The 14999-nt window shown below is 44.2% G+C and overlaps 3 protein-coding genes across 6 annotated transcripts; 2 read left to right on the top strand and 1 right to left on the bottom strand.

Annotated features, from left to right (window-relative positions):
- Positions 1-128: 128 nt before the first annotated feature.
- LOC132259853 (zinc finger CCHC domain-containing protein 8 homolog) lies at positions 129-1746 on the top strand. The gene is made up of 2 exons (XM_059757649.1): positions 129-1269; positions 1333-1746. The coding sequence occupies exons 1-2, from the start codon at positions 240-242 to the stop codon at positions 1734-1736; spliced, it is 1434 nt and encodes a 477-aa protein (XP_059613632.1). The 5' UTR covers positions 129-239; the 3' UTR covers positions 1737-1746.
- On the bottom strand, positions 1741-3714 carry LOC132259855 (small integral membrane protein 14). 2 transcript variants are annotated; one of them, XM_059757653.1, is made up of 2 exons: positions 3624-3714; positions 1741-2276 (listed from the first exon to the last, which is right to left on the bottom strand). In XM_059757653.1, the coding sequence occupies exon 2, from the start codon at positions 2215-2217 to the stop codon at positions 1909-1911; it is 309 nt and encodes a 102-aa protein (XP_059613636.1). In that variant the 5' UTR covers positions 2218-2276; positions 3624-3714; the 3' UTR covers positions 1741-1908. The 2 variants fall into 2 exon arrangements, with proteins under 2 accessions (XP_059613636.1, XP_059613635.1); XM_059757652.1 differs by lacking the exon at positions 3624-3714 and adding an exon at positions 3454-3579.
- Positions 3715-4813: 1099 nt separating this feature from the next.
- On the top strand, positions 4814-14997 carry LOC132261278 (sodium-dependent dopamine transporter). Of its 3 annotated transcripts, XM_059760012.1 has the most exons (8): positions 4814-4849; positions 5488-5729; positions 7758-7988; positions 10761-10895; positions 11765-12014; positions 12719-13096; positions 13160-13895; positions 13961-14997. In XM_059760012.1, exons 3-8 carry the CDS (start codon positions 7814-7816, stop codon positions 14075-14077), a joined length of 1791 nt encoding a protein of 596 aa, XP_059615995.1. In that variant the 5' UTR covers positions 4814-4849; positions 5488-5729; positions 7758-7813; the 3' UTR covers positions 14078-14997. The 3 variants fall into 3 exon arrangements, with proteins under 3 accessions (XP_059615995.1, XP_059615993.1, XP_059615994.1); XM_059760010.1 differs by lacking the exon at positions 5488-5729 and having other exon boundaries at positions 4817-5009; XM_059760011.1 differs by lacking the exon at positions 4814-4849 and having other exon boundaries at positions 5432-5729.
- The last annotated feature ends 2 nt before the right edge of the window (positions 14998-14999 follow it).

The following is a 14999-nucleotide window of genomic DNA, read 5'->3' as shown; positions in this document are numbered from 1 at the left end:
ATGAATTAAACTCAGAATTTTATTGATTTAATTTCATTTCCACTCATTTTTCACCACTTTCCCAAAAAGCGGCACACAAGTTTGGACGATGCGAATCTGCTTCCCCTTTTGCCGACTGCGCTGCCCTCTGTGAGAATTTGTGGCGAACGTAGTTGGCTGTCAAAATATTTTTGTTTTCTATTCCCGTAAATGAGATTTTCGAGGGAAAATAGCCAAAAAATTGTAAATAGCAAAGGGAAATGATGTCTGAAGACATTAATTTTAACAATAGTGATTGTCAATTGCTGGAGCAGCATGTTTCCATTGTCAATTTGGACACCACAGAGGAGGAGGAAGGATTGCTGGAGGACAAGCCCAAAGAACCGTTTCTGCACATGGTGTTTCAGGATGAGGAGGCGTGTAAATCCCTCCTGAGCAAGATCCGGCGGTGCGTGGAGTCATTTCTTAAGGCACAGAACAAGCATGGAAGTGTGGTGACGAGTGAATCGGGAAAGACTGTGGATATCTTCGCTGAGGAGGCGTCAGAGAGTGAATCAATCTTCACGGAGGACAAGAAACCATCCATCCGATTGAAGATCAACGAGGTTCCCGCTTATCTGCCCAGTGAGGTGTCCACGCTGCACAATGGGGAATTGCCTGAGACTCCTCAGAGGCTGAAGAAGTCCTCGAGTTGCTTCAACTGTGGCGACAGTCACACGCTGAGCGATTGTCCGCTGCCGCGCAATCAGGAGCGCATCCGGAAGGCGCGCATGCAGAACGCCAGCTCGAAGACGGAGCGCTATCACACGGACATTGAGCAGAGATTTGCCCACATAAAGGCAGGCTGCGTGAGTGGGAGTCTGAAGAAGGCCCTGGGCGTGCCCTCGAACTGCCTCCCGGCCTTCATCTATCGCATGCGCCGGCTGGGCTATCCGCCCGGGTGGCTGGAGGAGGCCAAGATTTCGCACTCCGGACTGAGTCTGTTCGACTCAGAGGGACGCAGTGTGCGCTCCAGCAACCTGGAGGACGGCCAGATCTGCGAGGTGCAGGAAGAGTACAATCCGGAGAAGATAATTGAATTTCCGGGCTTCAATATTGATCCGCCAAGAGGTTGTCTTGACGAGTCGCAATTCCACGGCGTGTCGCCAATGATGGAGCACCATCGGAAGGAGGTGATGTTCAAGATGTTTGGCCTGCAGGAATCACAGCCGGGCTACAAGAGACAGAGACTGGGTGAATTGGAGGCTTCGCCGCCAAACGGCGGCATGGAAGACATGGAAATCGTTGACGGTGAGTTTTAACAACATTATTTGCTGTTAAATGGCAATTGATTGTCCTGATTTCTCTCCACAGAATGCCCAATAAGTCCCGCACAGCCGGAGAGCAATGAGAGTTCCAAAGAAACTTCTTCCAAAGAGACAGCAAAGCGTGACTCACCGTCTCTGGATGAGCTTCAGGCTGCTCAGGAGCGTCTCCTAGATGCGCTGAACTCCAGCAGCAGTGACGCTTCGGCGAGTGCATCACAGAAACCAATGACGCCAGATAATCGTGGGAAATCCGTGTCAATAATGCCCGGCACGCCAATTCTCACGCCATTCTCTGCCTTCTCGCGCCTCCCGGACGGCGACAACTGGGCCAGAGGCGTGAGTGGCGTGATAGACTTTGAGAATCTGCCCGACAGCACTGGCAAGTATGAGAAGATGAAGGATGTGCTGGGAAAGGTGCGCGAAACAGTCGGGAAAATTCACAGAGAATGACAAATTGACGGTAGGAATCATATTTATTCAAATCCACTTCCTATACACTCACTTCTGTTCACTGAAAGCATCGCCGGGAGATTTTACGTGTTTGGGATTGAAGAAAATAAAGAGGACAGAGACCGAAAGTACGCAAGATTTGTGCAGCAGAAACACGCGCGCGGCGCGCTTCTCAGCCGACTGTGGGCGGCGGCGGGCCGCCGTCATCACTGCCGCCGGGGCGATTGGCCAGCGGCTTCTCCGCCACGTGGGCGTTCCGGCGCAGGCTTCGCGGTCGCATCATGTAGAGTATCACAGCGAAGACGATGAACATGGTCATCGTGGTGAATCCCGTTCCCATTCCGTCCGGATTCGATGCCGGCAAGTCCACGCACTCCGTGTCTGTGCAGTAGTTCTGGTTCTGCCTGAGCAGCGTCAGGAGACGCCTCATCGCCAGCTCATGGCTCCAGATGCACTCGCAACCGTCGAATTCGTCTCCCATTGCAAGATATCGGCGTGTTTAGCACAGCGATTGCCACTTGTCCCACGGCGAGGAATGATCTGCAAGAGAGGCAAATTCAAAAGAAACCGCGAGGAAAAGAGATTTCGGTAATTCACGCTAATTGATTGCATAAAAATCCCAACTTGGCCAACCCGTTAAAGAGCCACGAGTGAAGTTTCTTTACTCGCCCCGCGGTGGCTTTTTCTACTGTATCAAAACAAGCTAAGGTCAGTGGATAATTAAAACCAAAGCGATAAGAGCTTCCCGAAGACTTTCTTATCTATTCCCACGAAAAATTTAGAAAACACAATCCTTTTGGCAAATAATTGAAATAGTTTTGCATTTGATGTTTTGAGTAGATCAAAGGATCATTCGTGGCAATATTTGGCTAAGCTGATCCGTGTTTTGGACTAAATGATGATCGTTTCGTTCCGCTCTGGAGAATCAGACTACAATACAGCAATATTCTTATCTACATCACAATATTCAGGCTAGCAGTAAATGTCTTTCTCGAATTTCAACTTGATTTCGCATGAAACTCGCGGACATTTTTGGGAAATTGATATGAGGAAAAGCAAATTGATGACTCGCCAGTGGCCTTGTGAGACTCTCTGTGGGCCAAACACTTTTCTGATGACTTCTTCACATTATGCTGAAGTGTTGTTCCGCCTGAAAAAAGCACCTGAAGTCGAGGTTTTTGCTTGGGAACAGGAAAGAATGTTTGCAATCTGGCACGATTTTCATGAAGTTCCACAATTCGTGAGCCAGGCAAATAGTGGAAACAAGTGGAACAGAGCATTTTTCATTGTATTCCATGGGGAATGCTGGTGAGCTTGAGACTCTTGTCATCAGTGAATGTATCTCAAAAAGAGGGCATTAATTGGGATTATTATCTTTGAGAAACTCTCTCAATTGTGATGTCATCAGTTGAGCAATAATCTGGGCCACTCTTGTAAGCTGAATTTCTCCCGGAAGGACGATCGAGAGCGAATTCTCCTTGTCAGCCACGCAGGGAGTTTCCTCTGTCGTGACAATATCAAGAGTGGAAAGTCTTCAGCTGAGATGTTTACAGTAAACAAAGGGCGAATGATTTTTCTGGGGCACGAATGGAGGCTGAAAAAAATGCTGCTGTGGCAGCTGTCACTGACAATTTCACACATTTTCACCCACAAATCGCCCACAATTCAACAGCACCGCACCACAATCCGATAGAGAGGACTTTTGACCAGCACTTACGTGTAATTTGGAGCACTCCACAATTTTGTGTGGGGTTTTAGAAGAAAATTTTCGCTTACAGCACAAACCCCAGCATGAAAAAAACACTGGGGGAATAAACAACACAGATGGCGCGTCGATTGGATTGAAGGTTTTCAAAGGGCGGTTTGCGATTGGCGCGCTTTTCTCACCTCTTCTCAAATGTGATTTCGGCGATTTCCACGAGAAAATCACACTGTATTCACCTGCACACTCGGCCAGAGGCAAATGTTAAGTGCAACTGGCACTGTGAAGAATGTCTGAGAACAATATGTCATGACGTATCCACACTACTCAGCCAATGGAAGCCCAAATCGTGGTACTCAAGGGGCTACTCGCATGCCAGAATTCACTCCACTTAACACTTCAATGGGCAATTGGCGGTTTATTCTCATCCAATAATTGATAAATCAAAGAATTTGTACCGTGTTTAAGCAGTTTAAGCAGTAGAATATGGATTTTATTCACAAGTCGCCAGTTTGTTGACTCTATTTGTTTTGCTTTGAGACAATTAAACATTTAGTTGGCGAAAGTGTGTTTATAATGAGCAATTAAACCATTATCTTTTGATTTAGACTATTTTTTAGCCGAAAACAGCGCTTAAAAGGGTTTTTTTTCGAAAGAAGTTGTTGAGAAAACCACCTATATGTGTTAATGCGGTTATAAACCCGAGTAAGTGTGCATAAAAAATTAAACTTGCACAATAATTCTGACTCTGTTTGCTTTTATCTTACTTATAAATGGCCCTTTGAGTGCCATCCGTGTCTTTGGTCAGATGCATCGCAGTGTTGTGTGGTGGGAAGGGCGAGAAAGATGCTCACGAAGGGCGCAGTTTCACGATCTTGCGACTTGCGCAGGCGTCTTGAGGTCCTCGTGAGCTCCTGACGCGCGGATATTTAAGCATCAACTTGCTCGGCGTGACGGTCAGTTTCTCGTCGACGGTTAAATTGGCCACAGAAGGAGAAAGGAGCCTTGCAGTGAAAATCCTCCAGAGGACCACAAAACATCCCGTCGGGAAGTTCTCGAGTGCCGTTGAAGGAAAGAAAAAGAAAGAAAACCACCCAGAGAGAATCTTTGTGGCTCTGTTCTGAATAATGTGATTGGATTTCTTAGAACTTCTCTCTTCACGAGTAAGCGAAAAATATCTGTTCAAAATAAATATTTAAAATAATATCAATGAGGCACAATCTTGTGGTATTTTGACAGTATAAATCTGAAAAAATCCCCCGCGTGAGAAAAACCCGTTTGCAACATCGACAATTAATTCCCTTGCCATACACTCGTAAAGCCATTTTCTGGCTCTGGGGCAGCCTTCAGCGACTCCTCCAGCACTGGACTCGCAACAGTTTGCGTTTGGTCACAATGTGATGCACACGCGGTCAGTGGCTCGCAATCCTCGGCATATCAAAGCGCTAATCTCATCTTCAGTTATCTCTGGTGGACCAAAGTCCCCCTGATTTTGTCCCGTGAACCACTTTCTGGCTGACGGAAGTGCTTTTGTGGCGCACCTTGCAAAATGGGCTCTTCCGAGGCAGAAGGTAAATAATAATATTGCAAAAGTGCACATTCGCCATGAACTTTTGCAACAAAAACCCTCTTTTTAATGTGATCTAATAAGAGTCAGTCTCTTGACAATCTCGTGCGCCCAACAAAACACTTAATTAAGGAGGAAATTTTATATTAAAATTTCACCAAAGAGGAAATTAGCGCTAATTGAGTGACTCTCGTGATGAATTGTTGTGAATATAAAGTCGCATTTTTCTCTCTCTCTCAAATCGTCCGCATATTCGAGGATTTTTGTCCACATTAGGAAAAGCGTGAAAAGGCGTGAAAATCATCGCTTTGATTAATTTGCATGTGTTTCTAAAGCATTTGTATTTGTTCAGCAAATTAATCTCGTGCAAAGTGGCAAAAAAGGCACAATAAAATTCAAGTCAAAGAGTGATAGTGATCTCGAGTGCATAAAAAACTGCCCTGGCAGTATTGAGTTGTAAAAATGCAAATGTACTCGAAAAGGTGGCTTTTCTTTCGTGGCGACGCATTGTAGAAAAAAAATACACGATAAAGCTCGCGAGAATAGTTGAGATTCTGATGGTGGGGGAAATGAACATGAAAAAGTCGTCGTAAAGTGATATTTGTCGACTGAAAGAAATCGTGCAGAAACACTGCGATATTATTAAGTAGATTTCTATCACTTGAAGAGTAGAAAATCTGCGGTTAAGAATGGTTCGGCATAAATTCTTCATGACCTTTTACGGGTGAGATTTGTTTGTGAATGGAAAAAAGTGAAAACAAGTCTCTTGTGGTGGAGAAATAATAATAGTAAAGTTTCTCAATTTTCTTGTGGGAAGATTATAAGATTTATTTCAACACACAAATTGATCACTTTCAAATTAGTCTCTCTCGCAAAGCCACGATATGAGATTTCCCGAGAATTAAGTCACACTCTGCGTGACCTTAAATCGCTTAGTCAAATGTTTAATCGTCAGTTCGAATGTGAGAACACAAATAAGAACAAGACTGAGATTGTTCATTGATTCATGCTGAAAATATTCAATATTTATTGATCATCTGTTTAGAGATGATGATGATGAAAAAATATCTCGTGCATAAATTTGCAGTTAAGCTGGATCAAGTTTTGTAAACACGCACAAAAGTCAATTTTAAGGTTGTTTTCTAGCACACCCAAACATCACTGGGCCGAAATAAATCAATTAATCATTGTGGGCTTTATAGTAAGTCATAAAAAGCACGGCCAATCGTCAAATCGTTTCTTTTATGAGCTTATCAAGATTATAGTTTTGAATTGAATTAAGCCATCAAAACATAAGCGGTAAACAGTGGCGTAGTAAACAGTCAATTTAATATCAATTTCTCAAAATTCCTCCGCAAAGTGAGACACAAGAAGTGTGGAAGTGTTGGAAATTGGCAAAATGTTTGCACTGTAAAAGCAATTATTTTAAGAAATTCAGACATTTTCTGAATTATTATTGCTTTTCTAGGTTATATGATTAGTTTAAAACAGATTCAGATGATTAAATAACCCTCAAAATCGTCAAATTTGTGTTTAATCCGGGAATATTTCTTTTTTTCTTGCGCAGATTTGAGCATTTGTGTGCGAAAAACTCGAAATTGGTTAAATTTCAGTTATAAAAAAAAACTTAAAAGTCAATCAAAACCTCCAAAAATGGTCTTTCAGTTTAGATTAATGTCCTTTTACTCAGTTTGTACTTTCCATTGGCGAATCCAGGTTTTAAAAAATTTTAATTAATCTAAGAAGGGTTTTTACTAGAACTAGAACTAGAAATTCCCATAAACAAATCTTGGCACATTAACAGTTGAAGAAGTACAAAAAGCGATGAAAAATGCATTAAAATGCGTTCATAAAAGTGTGAAGAAGTGGTTTCTCTCAAAATAAGAGACATTCTGATGATTTCCAATTGAAAAAATCGCCTCAGTAATTGACAAATCATTGAGAAGTTCTCTCGATTGTCGCTCATTGAGAAATTATCAATTGAAATTGCGTCCTGTGTGAAATGCCAGAGGTCAAAGCTCTGGTAAAAGACACCCCGTGAGGTGAGCTGCGGAGGCGGAACAGGAAGTTGAATGAAGGGAAAAATGGAGATAGTTTGGCAAAAGTTAAAATGCTGCTGGCGTGTATCGACGTGGAGAGGAGATGGCAGTCTGTGGGTGGCAAAATAGCACTACACGGGCTCGGGGATGCCTCAATTTACCGGCACTCGAGACCTCCTTTTGAGTCTCCGGCACAATGTGTCTCTCGTCAGCTCCTAAACCCACCCATCGAAACCATTCATTAGCACTCAATCACCGGGAAGCTCGAGAGGCGAGCGGGTGCTTAATGGAAATTGTGCCAAATGAAATTATTTTATAAATAAATCGTCGATTGACAAGTCAGAGTGTTGTAGTGGATACGTGTCCTCCTCCTCCTTCTCCTCCAGCCCCCAAATCAATCGCGCGTCTGTGTTTGATGCTGGCCGAAAAATGCGTGGGCGTTTGCAACTCGTGCAGGGGCGACAGGAAGATGATCACCGGCGCTCCACTGACCGTGGAAAAGCCCCAATTTCCGCTAAACACCACCGCAATTCCCACCGTGTCGATTTCCTGTGTTCCGGCACAGCTTTAATTCCCATCATTTTGCGGAATTCACGCACACACGCAGAGAGAAATAGTTTGGCGCAATTTGGCGATTTCGATTTAGCTGAAGTGCTCTTGAATTCTTTATCATATTCATGACTTGATAATCTTGCCATTTTGGTCAATTGCAGACAATCCAGAGACTGGCGTCGTAGCTGACAAGGACAAGGAAGGCGTCGTCCTGGCGATGGCGCCGATCGGGCAAGTCGTCAAGTCCAGGACGCCCAGGAGCGAACTCACGCAGAACGACGAGCGCGAGACATGGTCGGGAAAGGTGGATTTTCTCCTCTCCGTGATCGGATTCGCGGTGGATTTGGCAAATGTGTGGCGGTTTCCGTACTTGGTCTTCAAGAACGGAGGAGGTAAGATTTGACATTTACGATTCAACACTGCGGCTATTGGGATTTTCACGGGTTTTCCACGATGTGATTCATGACTATTGGATTTTTCATCCTTTTTTTCGAGAATGTGCGGTAAATTGAATTTAGCAGAGGTTATTTGTTATTGCATCAGAATCGAACTGGTGGAAATTCACTACAACATACGAGAAGAGACATGCGTGGGCGGGATGGTGAGGATGCAAAGGAGAGATGCCTCTTTGCCGAACATAATCAATTATACACTCCTTTGACGGCACAATTGAATTATGTCATGTTTTTAGTTCTTCACGGAGTGTCAAGGTGCCTCTCAAATGACACACTAGAAAGGGAGAATGGAAATTTAGGAAAATTCCTTCAAAGACATTTTCGCTATGGTCAAATTTCTTTGCTTCTTCTTTGAGCTTCAAGATGTGTTGGTGGAATTTAAGCAATATTTCGCGAAATTGTCTGTGATTTCATTGAGAGAATTCAGCCTCGATAGTCGATAATTGAATTGACAAGGCAAATCGGATTGAGAGTGAAGGAGTGGAGGGAAAAGTCAGTGGGTGGGTGGAAAAAATTGTGATATCAAAGATTGCACATAATACGATTTTATCTTTCCATTTCGGCAGAGAGATATTGACAAGAGCGAAGGTCTCTGGAAGGCAGAAGATAGTGGATGAGGAAAAGCTTTGAAGCTAATCCAATTGGAAATTCCCTTAAACACTTGCTAAAAACCGCCGCGATGTGGGCGTGAGTGGGAAGAAAAAAAAACCACCCAACATATGTATATCGGGGGGACTATATAGCATTTTTATTATTGCAACATTTCCCCTCACCACCTTCGTGTCGGCCCAGGCGATGGGCGGAAGGGGGCGGGCGGAGATTGAGGGAAATAAAATGAAAAATTGTCGTGAAATGTGTAACGATAAGTCAAGTAGAACATTGACCCTCCATTTTCCACACTCACTGACTTTTCCAGGGGTTTGGCAAAGGAGAAAAAGCCTCTGGCGCTCAGCTTTTGATTCATGTGTAATTTTAAGTGAAAGCCCGACTATTTTGCCCACCCACTTCCGCCCCACCCCGCAAATAACCTCATCCATTTATCCACTTGACGATTGTTCCCGCTCAACACTTGTGGCGGGATCTCAAGGCGACGTCGTCGTCGTGTTCCGCTCTGGCGAGGAAAGGGCGCACGTAGGGACCTGTTGAGTGCAATTTCCCGCCGCAAAATCCCCCCCGCAACCCCATGGAAATTGACTCTTTTCGCCTTTTTCATGCCATCACCCATTCCCCACTTCCAACGCCTTCCATTCCTGACACTTTCGCCCCGCTAAACAAAACGAATGCGATGGGATTTTCACTGAATTCCGCAATATCCTTCAGAATTCTTGCAGAATTAACTGTTCAGGAAAGGAAGTAGGTTTTAACAACATACTTTAAATCAATCGGCTCCTTGCTTATTTCTTTAAATTCCTCAAATCAATCATGGATGGCGAAATTGAGTGATTCTGCTTGAGTTTGAAGTCTTCTGCTATCACAGAGTCAATCAATACTTCCTGTATCTCTATTTCTTCCAATTACCCAGGGATTCCCTCCTCGGGCAATTCCTCACTACGCTTAATAAGACAATGATCAGTACATCAGGTTAATTTGGCGAAAAATTTAAGCACGAGATTACTCAATTAATTCCCGTGGAATTCCCACGAGAGGCGAGCGCTTAAACTCCCGCCAACAGAAAAAGTCACTCGAGCATTATGCTCTCTTCTCCTCATCTTTCATCCTGAGAGCTGAAGGGATTTTCCGGCTGCCGAGGAAAATGGATTGGAATGCGGTGATTTTTTTTGTGTGGCGCTCTGAAAGGCGGCTGTGGAATGGGTGAAAAGTGCGGGAAATGCGAATGAGAGAGTGAGGAAATTGGTGAATAAGTTCTCCTCAATTATGTTCTTATTTGAAATGTATTTTCAGTTAGTCATATAAAAAAGGAGTTGAGAGACAATAATCCTGATGGATTTGCATTGAGGCTCAGGCGAAAGATGCACACAGGGTGGGAAAAAAAAGAAAATCTCTCCATCGTTGCTGGAGAAGATAAGCAGATAAGTTATGGAGACATCAAGGATGACACTCAAAGTGGCGCTGAAGATTTCATATTCCACCCCATTTCTGCCCTCATCCACTTCCCTTTCACTGGCACACAATTTCCCGTCGATTTTCTCTCCTCGTCCGCCTTGGCCACAAGCGTGGCGCTCTTTTCCATTGAAGTCAAGTGAATGGCGATTGAGTGATCACAAGAGTCTCTCTCTCTCTCGGCCATCCATACTTAATTCACACGCGTCCAGAGCTTTGACTGCGTTCACAGAGGCAGACAGGAAGATGACATCCTGCCTGTTGTGGACACAATCCATCTGGAAGCGGAAGTAGTCTCATTACTTTTCTCCCTGTTCTTTCATGCGCTCCCTGCAAGGCTAATCCCCACTCATTTTTCACCTCCCCCCCGTCAGACAATTGCGCCCCCATCAGGCGAGCCGCCCTGGCGTGGCTTCGGGGGTGTTTTCGCAATTTTCAATCACCGCACCTCGTCGACATTGTTGGGGACACAAAATAAAGTTTCAAACTCGATTATGCACGATCAAACGAAGTAATTTTGCGCACATGAAGACCATCGGGAGCCGCCTAGGGACATCCTGGGCAACACGGATCCACTTCACAACAAATTATTCCTGGCTCTCGTGCCGTTGTGATGTAATTGACGAGGCGCTTCTCTTGCCTTTGCAGGGGCCTTTCTTGTTCCCTACTGCATCATGCTGATTGTGGGTGGAATTCCCCTTTTCTACATGGAATTGGCTCTTGGGCAGTTCAACAGGAAGGGCGCCATCACGTGCTGGGGACGTCTTGTACCACTTTTTAAAGGTAAGACACTTATTTATGAGTCTGTGGTTGACAGTAAAATGTTTATTGATGATTTATTGACTGCGGGAGGTTTAAGAAATATTATCGATAACATTTTTGATACCATAAAGACGATATATGGCGGAAATATGCATCATAAAATTGTCTAATCTTTTGTAGTTTTAACCGCGGTCTTAACACTCACCCTACCGAGAATTGTGTTCACTTTAAATTACAAGACTTTCAAGAAAATCACTTGTATTACTTGGAAACTTAGAGAGACAATTTACTTAAGACTTCAAAGAAGGCAAGATAAGAAAGACTTATAAAATAATGTAAATCAATTCATTTATATGCAAAAGAGGTGAAAATCACCCAAAAACACTTCATTTATAATATCATAAATCTCATTTGACATTCATGCGATGTAATTGGATTTGAATAGTGATTCATCGCGTATCTTTTGAGAAATCTCTCGCGATTTCGCGCCAAAAAAACAACCCGAAACATTCTTTCCGCATGAAAGACGTGAAAGACACACACTGTGTGTGTGTATTTCGCATTCCATCGTTCGATAGTGTTATCATTTTTCTCGTCTAAATCGACATTACGAGAGACATGAAGTGAATTTCTCCCATTGTCATCCCACCCATAATGATGTGCACTTACCCTTTTGTATACTGTGCCGCTGTCGAGAAGTGGTGGAGATTTTAGGGGTGGGATTGCCACCCAAGCTGACAAAGAACTCGGGGAGTTGCTCCAGATTTATCACACATATTTTCCGTGGAGTGACTTTTGTGGGGCATTTTCACATGGCTTTATTCTCTCCTCGCATCATAAAAAAAGAGATTCTCACACGCGGCCTTCTCAATGGCCTTTTGCGGTTGCAGGAATCGGTTATGCAGTGGTATTAATCGCTTTCTACGTGGATTTCTACTACAACGTGATAATTGCGTGGTCGCTGAGATTCTTCTTTGCCTCATTTACTGACGTCCTGCCATGGACATCATGCAACAATGCCTGGAACACGGACAACTGTAGACAATTTGATAGCAATCCAGACATCAATTACACCCTCATCAACGAGACCACACCAATGCCAACCACCAAATTCGCCTCAGCTGCCTCAGAGTACTTCAAGTAAGTGCCTTTGATCACCACCGCGCATCCCTGAGTTGGAGAATTGAGAGCTTATGAGCTTGTGTCTTAACTTAAGAGAGCAACACTGAGAGGAAAATTCTGCAAAAGATATTGTAGGAAAATTATATTTTACTCATGAAAATCTCGCGGAAATTCTTGACTACTCTGGATTAAATGGATCTTAGATCCTTTGTAAATCTCTCTATAGTATATTTAAACTCAAGAACATGATATTTAATACATTTTGAAGATGATTCGCATCACTCTGATGGGCTTCGTTTCTGGTAATTCTTATTGGCCAGGGAAGCGAAGATGATCTCTGAAGCGCCGTTCGGTTAGGAATTGGTTATCAAAGTATATCCAGCGAACGTTTATTATGTTCCTGGATGTCTGAAGCGCTTTCCGAAGCCTCAAATGTTGTTCAAAGCCACCAAATAAAAAAGTTTGCACAAAAATCATCTTCTCTGGTCCGAAATCTGTTCAAGAATGTTGTATATAAATGAGCCAAGATGTTCTTGAAGCCTTTTCTTTGCTGAATGGGCAGCAAAAGCACCTGAAATGCAAAAAATACACATTCAGTAGGCAGAAATCCTCGATATTTCATCATACAAATTCCTTCATTTGACGATGACTTACCTGCTCAATTATGGCCACAATTTGCGGAGTTCCGCAAGTTTTCACTGTTTATATCATCCTTCTTCCAGTCGCTACATCTTGGAGCTCAACGAGAGCGATGGGATTCACGATCTGGGCATCATCAAGTGGGAGATGGCGCTCTGCCTCCTGGCTGTGTATCTCATCTGCTACTTCTCGCTGTGGAAGGGCATCAGCACGTCGGGAAAGGTGGTCTGGTTCACCGCCCTCTTCCCCTACGTCGTCCTCCTCATCCTGCTGATCCGTGGCATCACGCTTCCTGGCTCCGCTGACGGCATTCGCTACTATCTCAGCCCTAACTTTGACGCCATTTACGACGCCGAGGTGTGGGTGGACGCCGCCACGCAAGTCTTCTTCTCGCTGGGGCCAGGATTCGGGGTGTTGCTGGCGTACGCGTCCTACAACAAGTACCACAACAACGTGTACAAGTGAGTCTGTGGGCAGGAGGAGTTATTTGAACAATTCTCCAGCGTCACTCTTTGATTTTCCAGGGACGCCTTGTTGACCAGTTTCATCAATTCTGCCACGAGCTTCGTGGCGGGATTCGTTATCTTCTCCGTGCTCGGCTACATGGCTCACACCTCCAACCAGGACATCAGGGATGTGGCCACGGAGGGTCCTGGCCTGGTGTTCATCGTCTATCCGGCCGCCATCGCCACAATGCCGGGCAGCATCTTCTGGGCGCTCATATTCTTCATGATGCTCCTCACGCTGGGTCTGGACAGCTCTTTTGGCGGCTCCGAGGCCATCATCACCGCCCTGAGCGATGAATTCCCCAAGATCGGCCGCAACCGTGAAATCTTCGTGGCGTGTCTCTTCTCACTGTACTTCTGCGTCGGCCTGGCCAGCTGCACCCAAGGCGGCTTCTACTTCTTCCAGCTGCTCGACCGCTACGCCGCCGGCTACTCAATCCTCATCGCTGTGTTCTTCGAGGCCATCGCCGTGTCGTGGATTTATGGCGTGCAGAGATTCTGCGACGACATCGAAGATATGATTGGCTTCGCGCCCGGACGCTACTGGCGAGTGTGCTGGAAGTTTGTGGCGCCTCTCTTCCTCCTCTTCATCATCGTCTATGGATTGATCATGTACGAGCCGCTCAGCTATGAAGACTACGTGTATCCGGGCTGGGCCAACATGCTGGGCTGGTGCATCGCCGGCTCGTCCATGTGCATGATTCCCATCATTGGAACCTACAAGTTCCTCACCACATCCGGATCTTGTCGTCAGGTGAGTGATATTTCAGAGAAATACCTTCGAATCTGTTTCTAACACACCAAATCCTCTCTCAACAGCGCCTCAAGAAGCTCACGACGCCCTGGCGAGACACTCAAGTGGCCAATGCCAATGGCATCGAGTCGGTTCACGTGCAAGTCCGCTTGACTGACGCCAAAGATGCCGAAGACGTCTGAGTTGCACCATGGACGAGATTCAAAATTTACTACGTCTAGTAGAACGTTAGGTTTACTTAGGCTAGACAATTTCTACCCACGAAATTGCCATCGAAGTATCACAATTAACCCTTCCTGTTCTTCCGCCTTCACTCATCTCTGCATGATTCTGTTTTTTCTCTTAGCATGTAAGACAATTCAGTCCGCACGAAGATGGGTGTTTTTTTCTTTGCTCATTGAGAGTGTAGAGTTAAGGAGAATGTTGATTGATTTTGAGAAGACATGCGGATAAAATGCTGTGTAGATAATAGAAAATGTTTCATACATGATCGAATGTAAGTTTGTTTAGAGTGTTAAGAGAACAAGTGAAGAGAGAAGTTGTACTAAAAATTTAACCTTTAGGTGTTAAGATGATGCAGGAAAGTGTAATTTAGCAAAGCTGACGTGTAAATTGAGCTTTAAACAAGACATTACAAGAACACCGAAGGGTTGAGATCATATCCAAAAAGTTCGTTCGAATCAATTCAATGTCTCATGACGATTCTTATGTTAAAAAAAAGGCTTTTTTGTAAATACCTGTTGAGTACTCTCTCCAAGATGTTTCCCGAAGAATGAAGAGAACAAAGAGGCAGAAACTGTGTTACTTTTTTGGAAATATTTCACCACAGCCATTTGAAATGTTTTCAAAGACGGAAAGTGAATTCTGTTAATGTACTAAAACAGCCATTTGGTACATTTGCGGATGTTGTGTTTTTGGAGGGGAAAATCTTACAAACCAATCACGACCTCTTAAGAATTTTTGTACAAAGAAAACAGATCACAACAAAGGACTTTTAGCTCAGACAGCCACTGAGATGAAACTTCTTGGCGTGATAAATGATTTTCCATCCTCAACATTCCATTTGTTTAGCGATTTTATTAATAAATTCTCTTTATTTAAACC

Source organism: Phlebotomus argentipes, unplaced genomic scaffold (assembly GCF_947086385.1).
Source record: "Phlebotomus argentipes unplaced genomic scaffold, Phlebotomus argentipes genome assembly scaffold_18, whole genome shotgun sequence".
NCBI lineage: Eukaryota > Metazoa > Arthropoda > Insecta > Diptera > Psychodidae > Phlebotomus > Phlebotomus argentipes.
The sequence above is the reverse complement of the archived record's forward strand: the minus strand, read 5'-3'. Positions and strand labels throughout refer to the sequence as shown.

Excerpts from the sequence above, each read along its gene's own strand:
- LOC132259853 (XM_059757649.1), top strand. The coding sequence starts at position 240 with ATGATGTCTGAAGACATTAATTTTAACAATAGTGATTGTCAATTGCTG. Across the intron at positions 1,270-1,332 it reads AGACATGGAAATCGTTGACG|AATGCCCAATAAGTCCCGCA; the intron begins GTGAGTTTTAAC and ends TTCTCTCCACAG.
- LOC132259855 (XM_059757653.1), bottom strand. The coding sequence starts at position 2,217 with ATGGGAGACGAATTCGACGGTTGCGAGTGCATCTGGAGCCATGAGCTG.
- LOC132261278 (XM_059760010.1), top strand. The coding sequence starts at position 4,988 with ATGGGCTCTTCCGAGGCAGAAG. Across the intron at positions 5,010-7,757 it reads GGGCTCTTCCGAGGCAGAAG|ACAATCCAGAGACTGGCGTC; the intron begins GTAAATAATAAT and ends GGTCAATTGCAG. Across the intron at positions 10,896-11,764 it reads TCTTGTACCACTTTTTAAAG|GAATCGGTTATGCAGTGGTA; the intron begins GTAAGACACTTA and ends TTGCGGTTGCAG.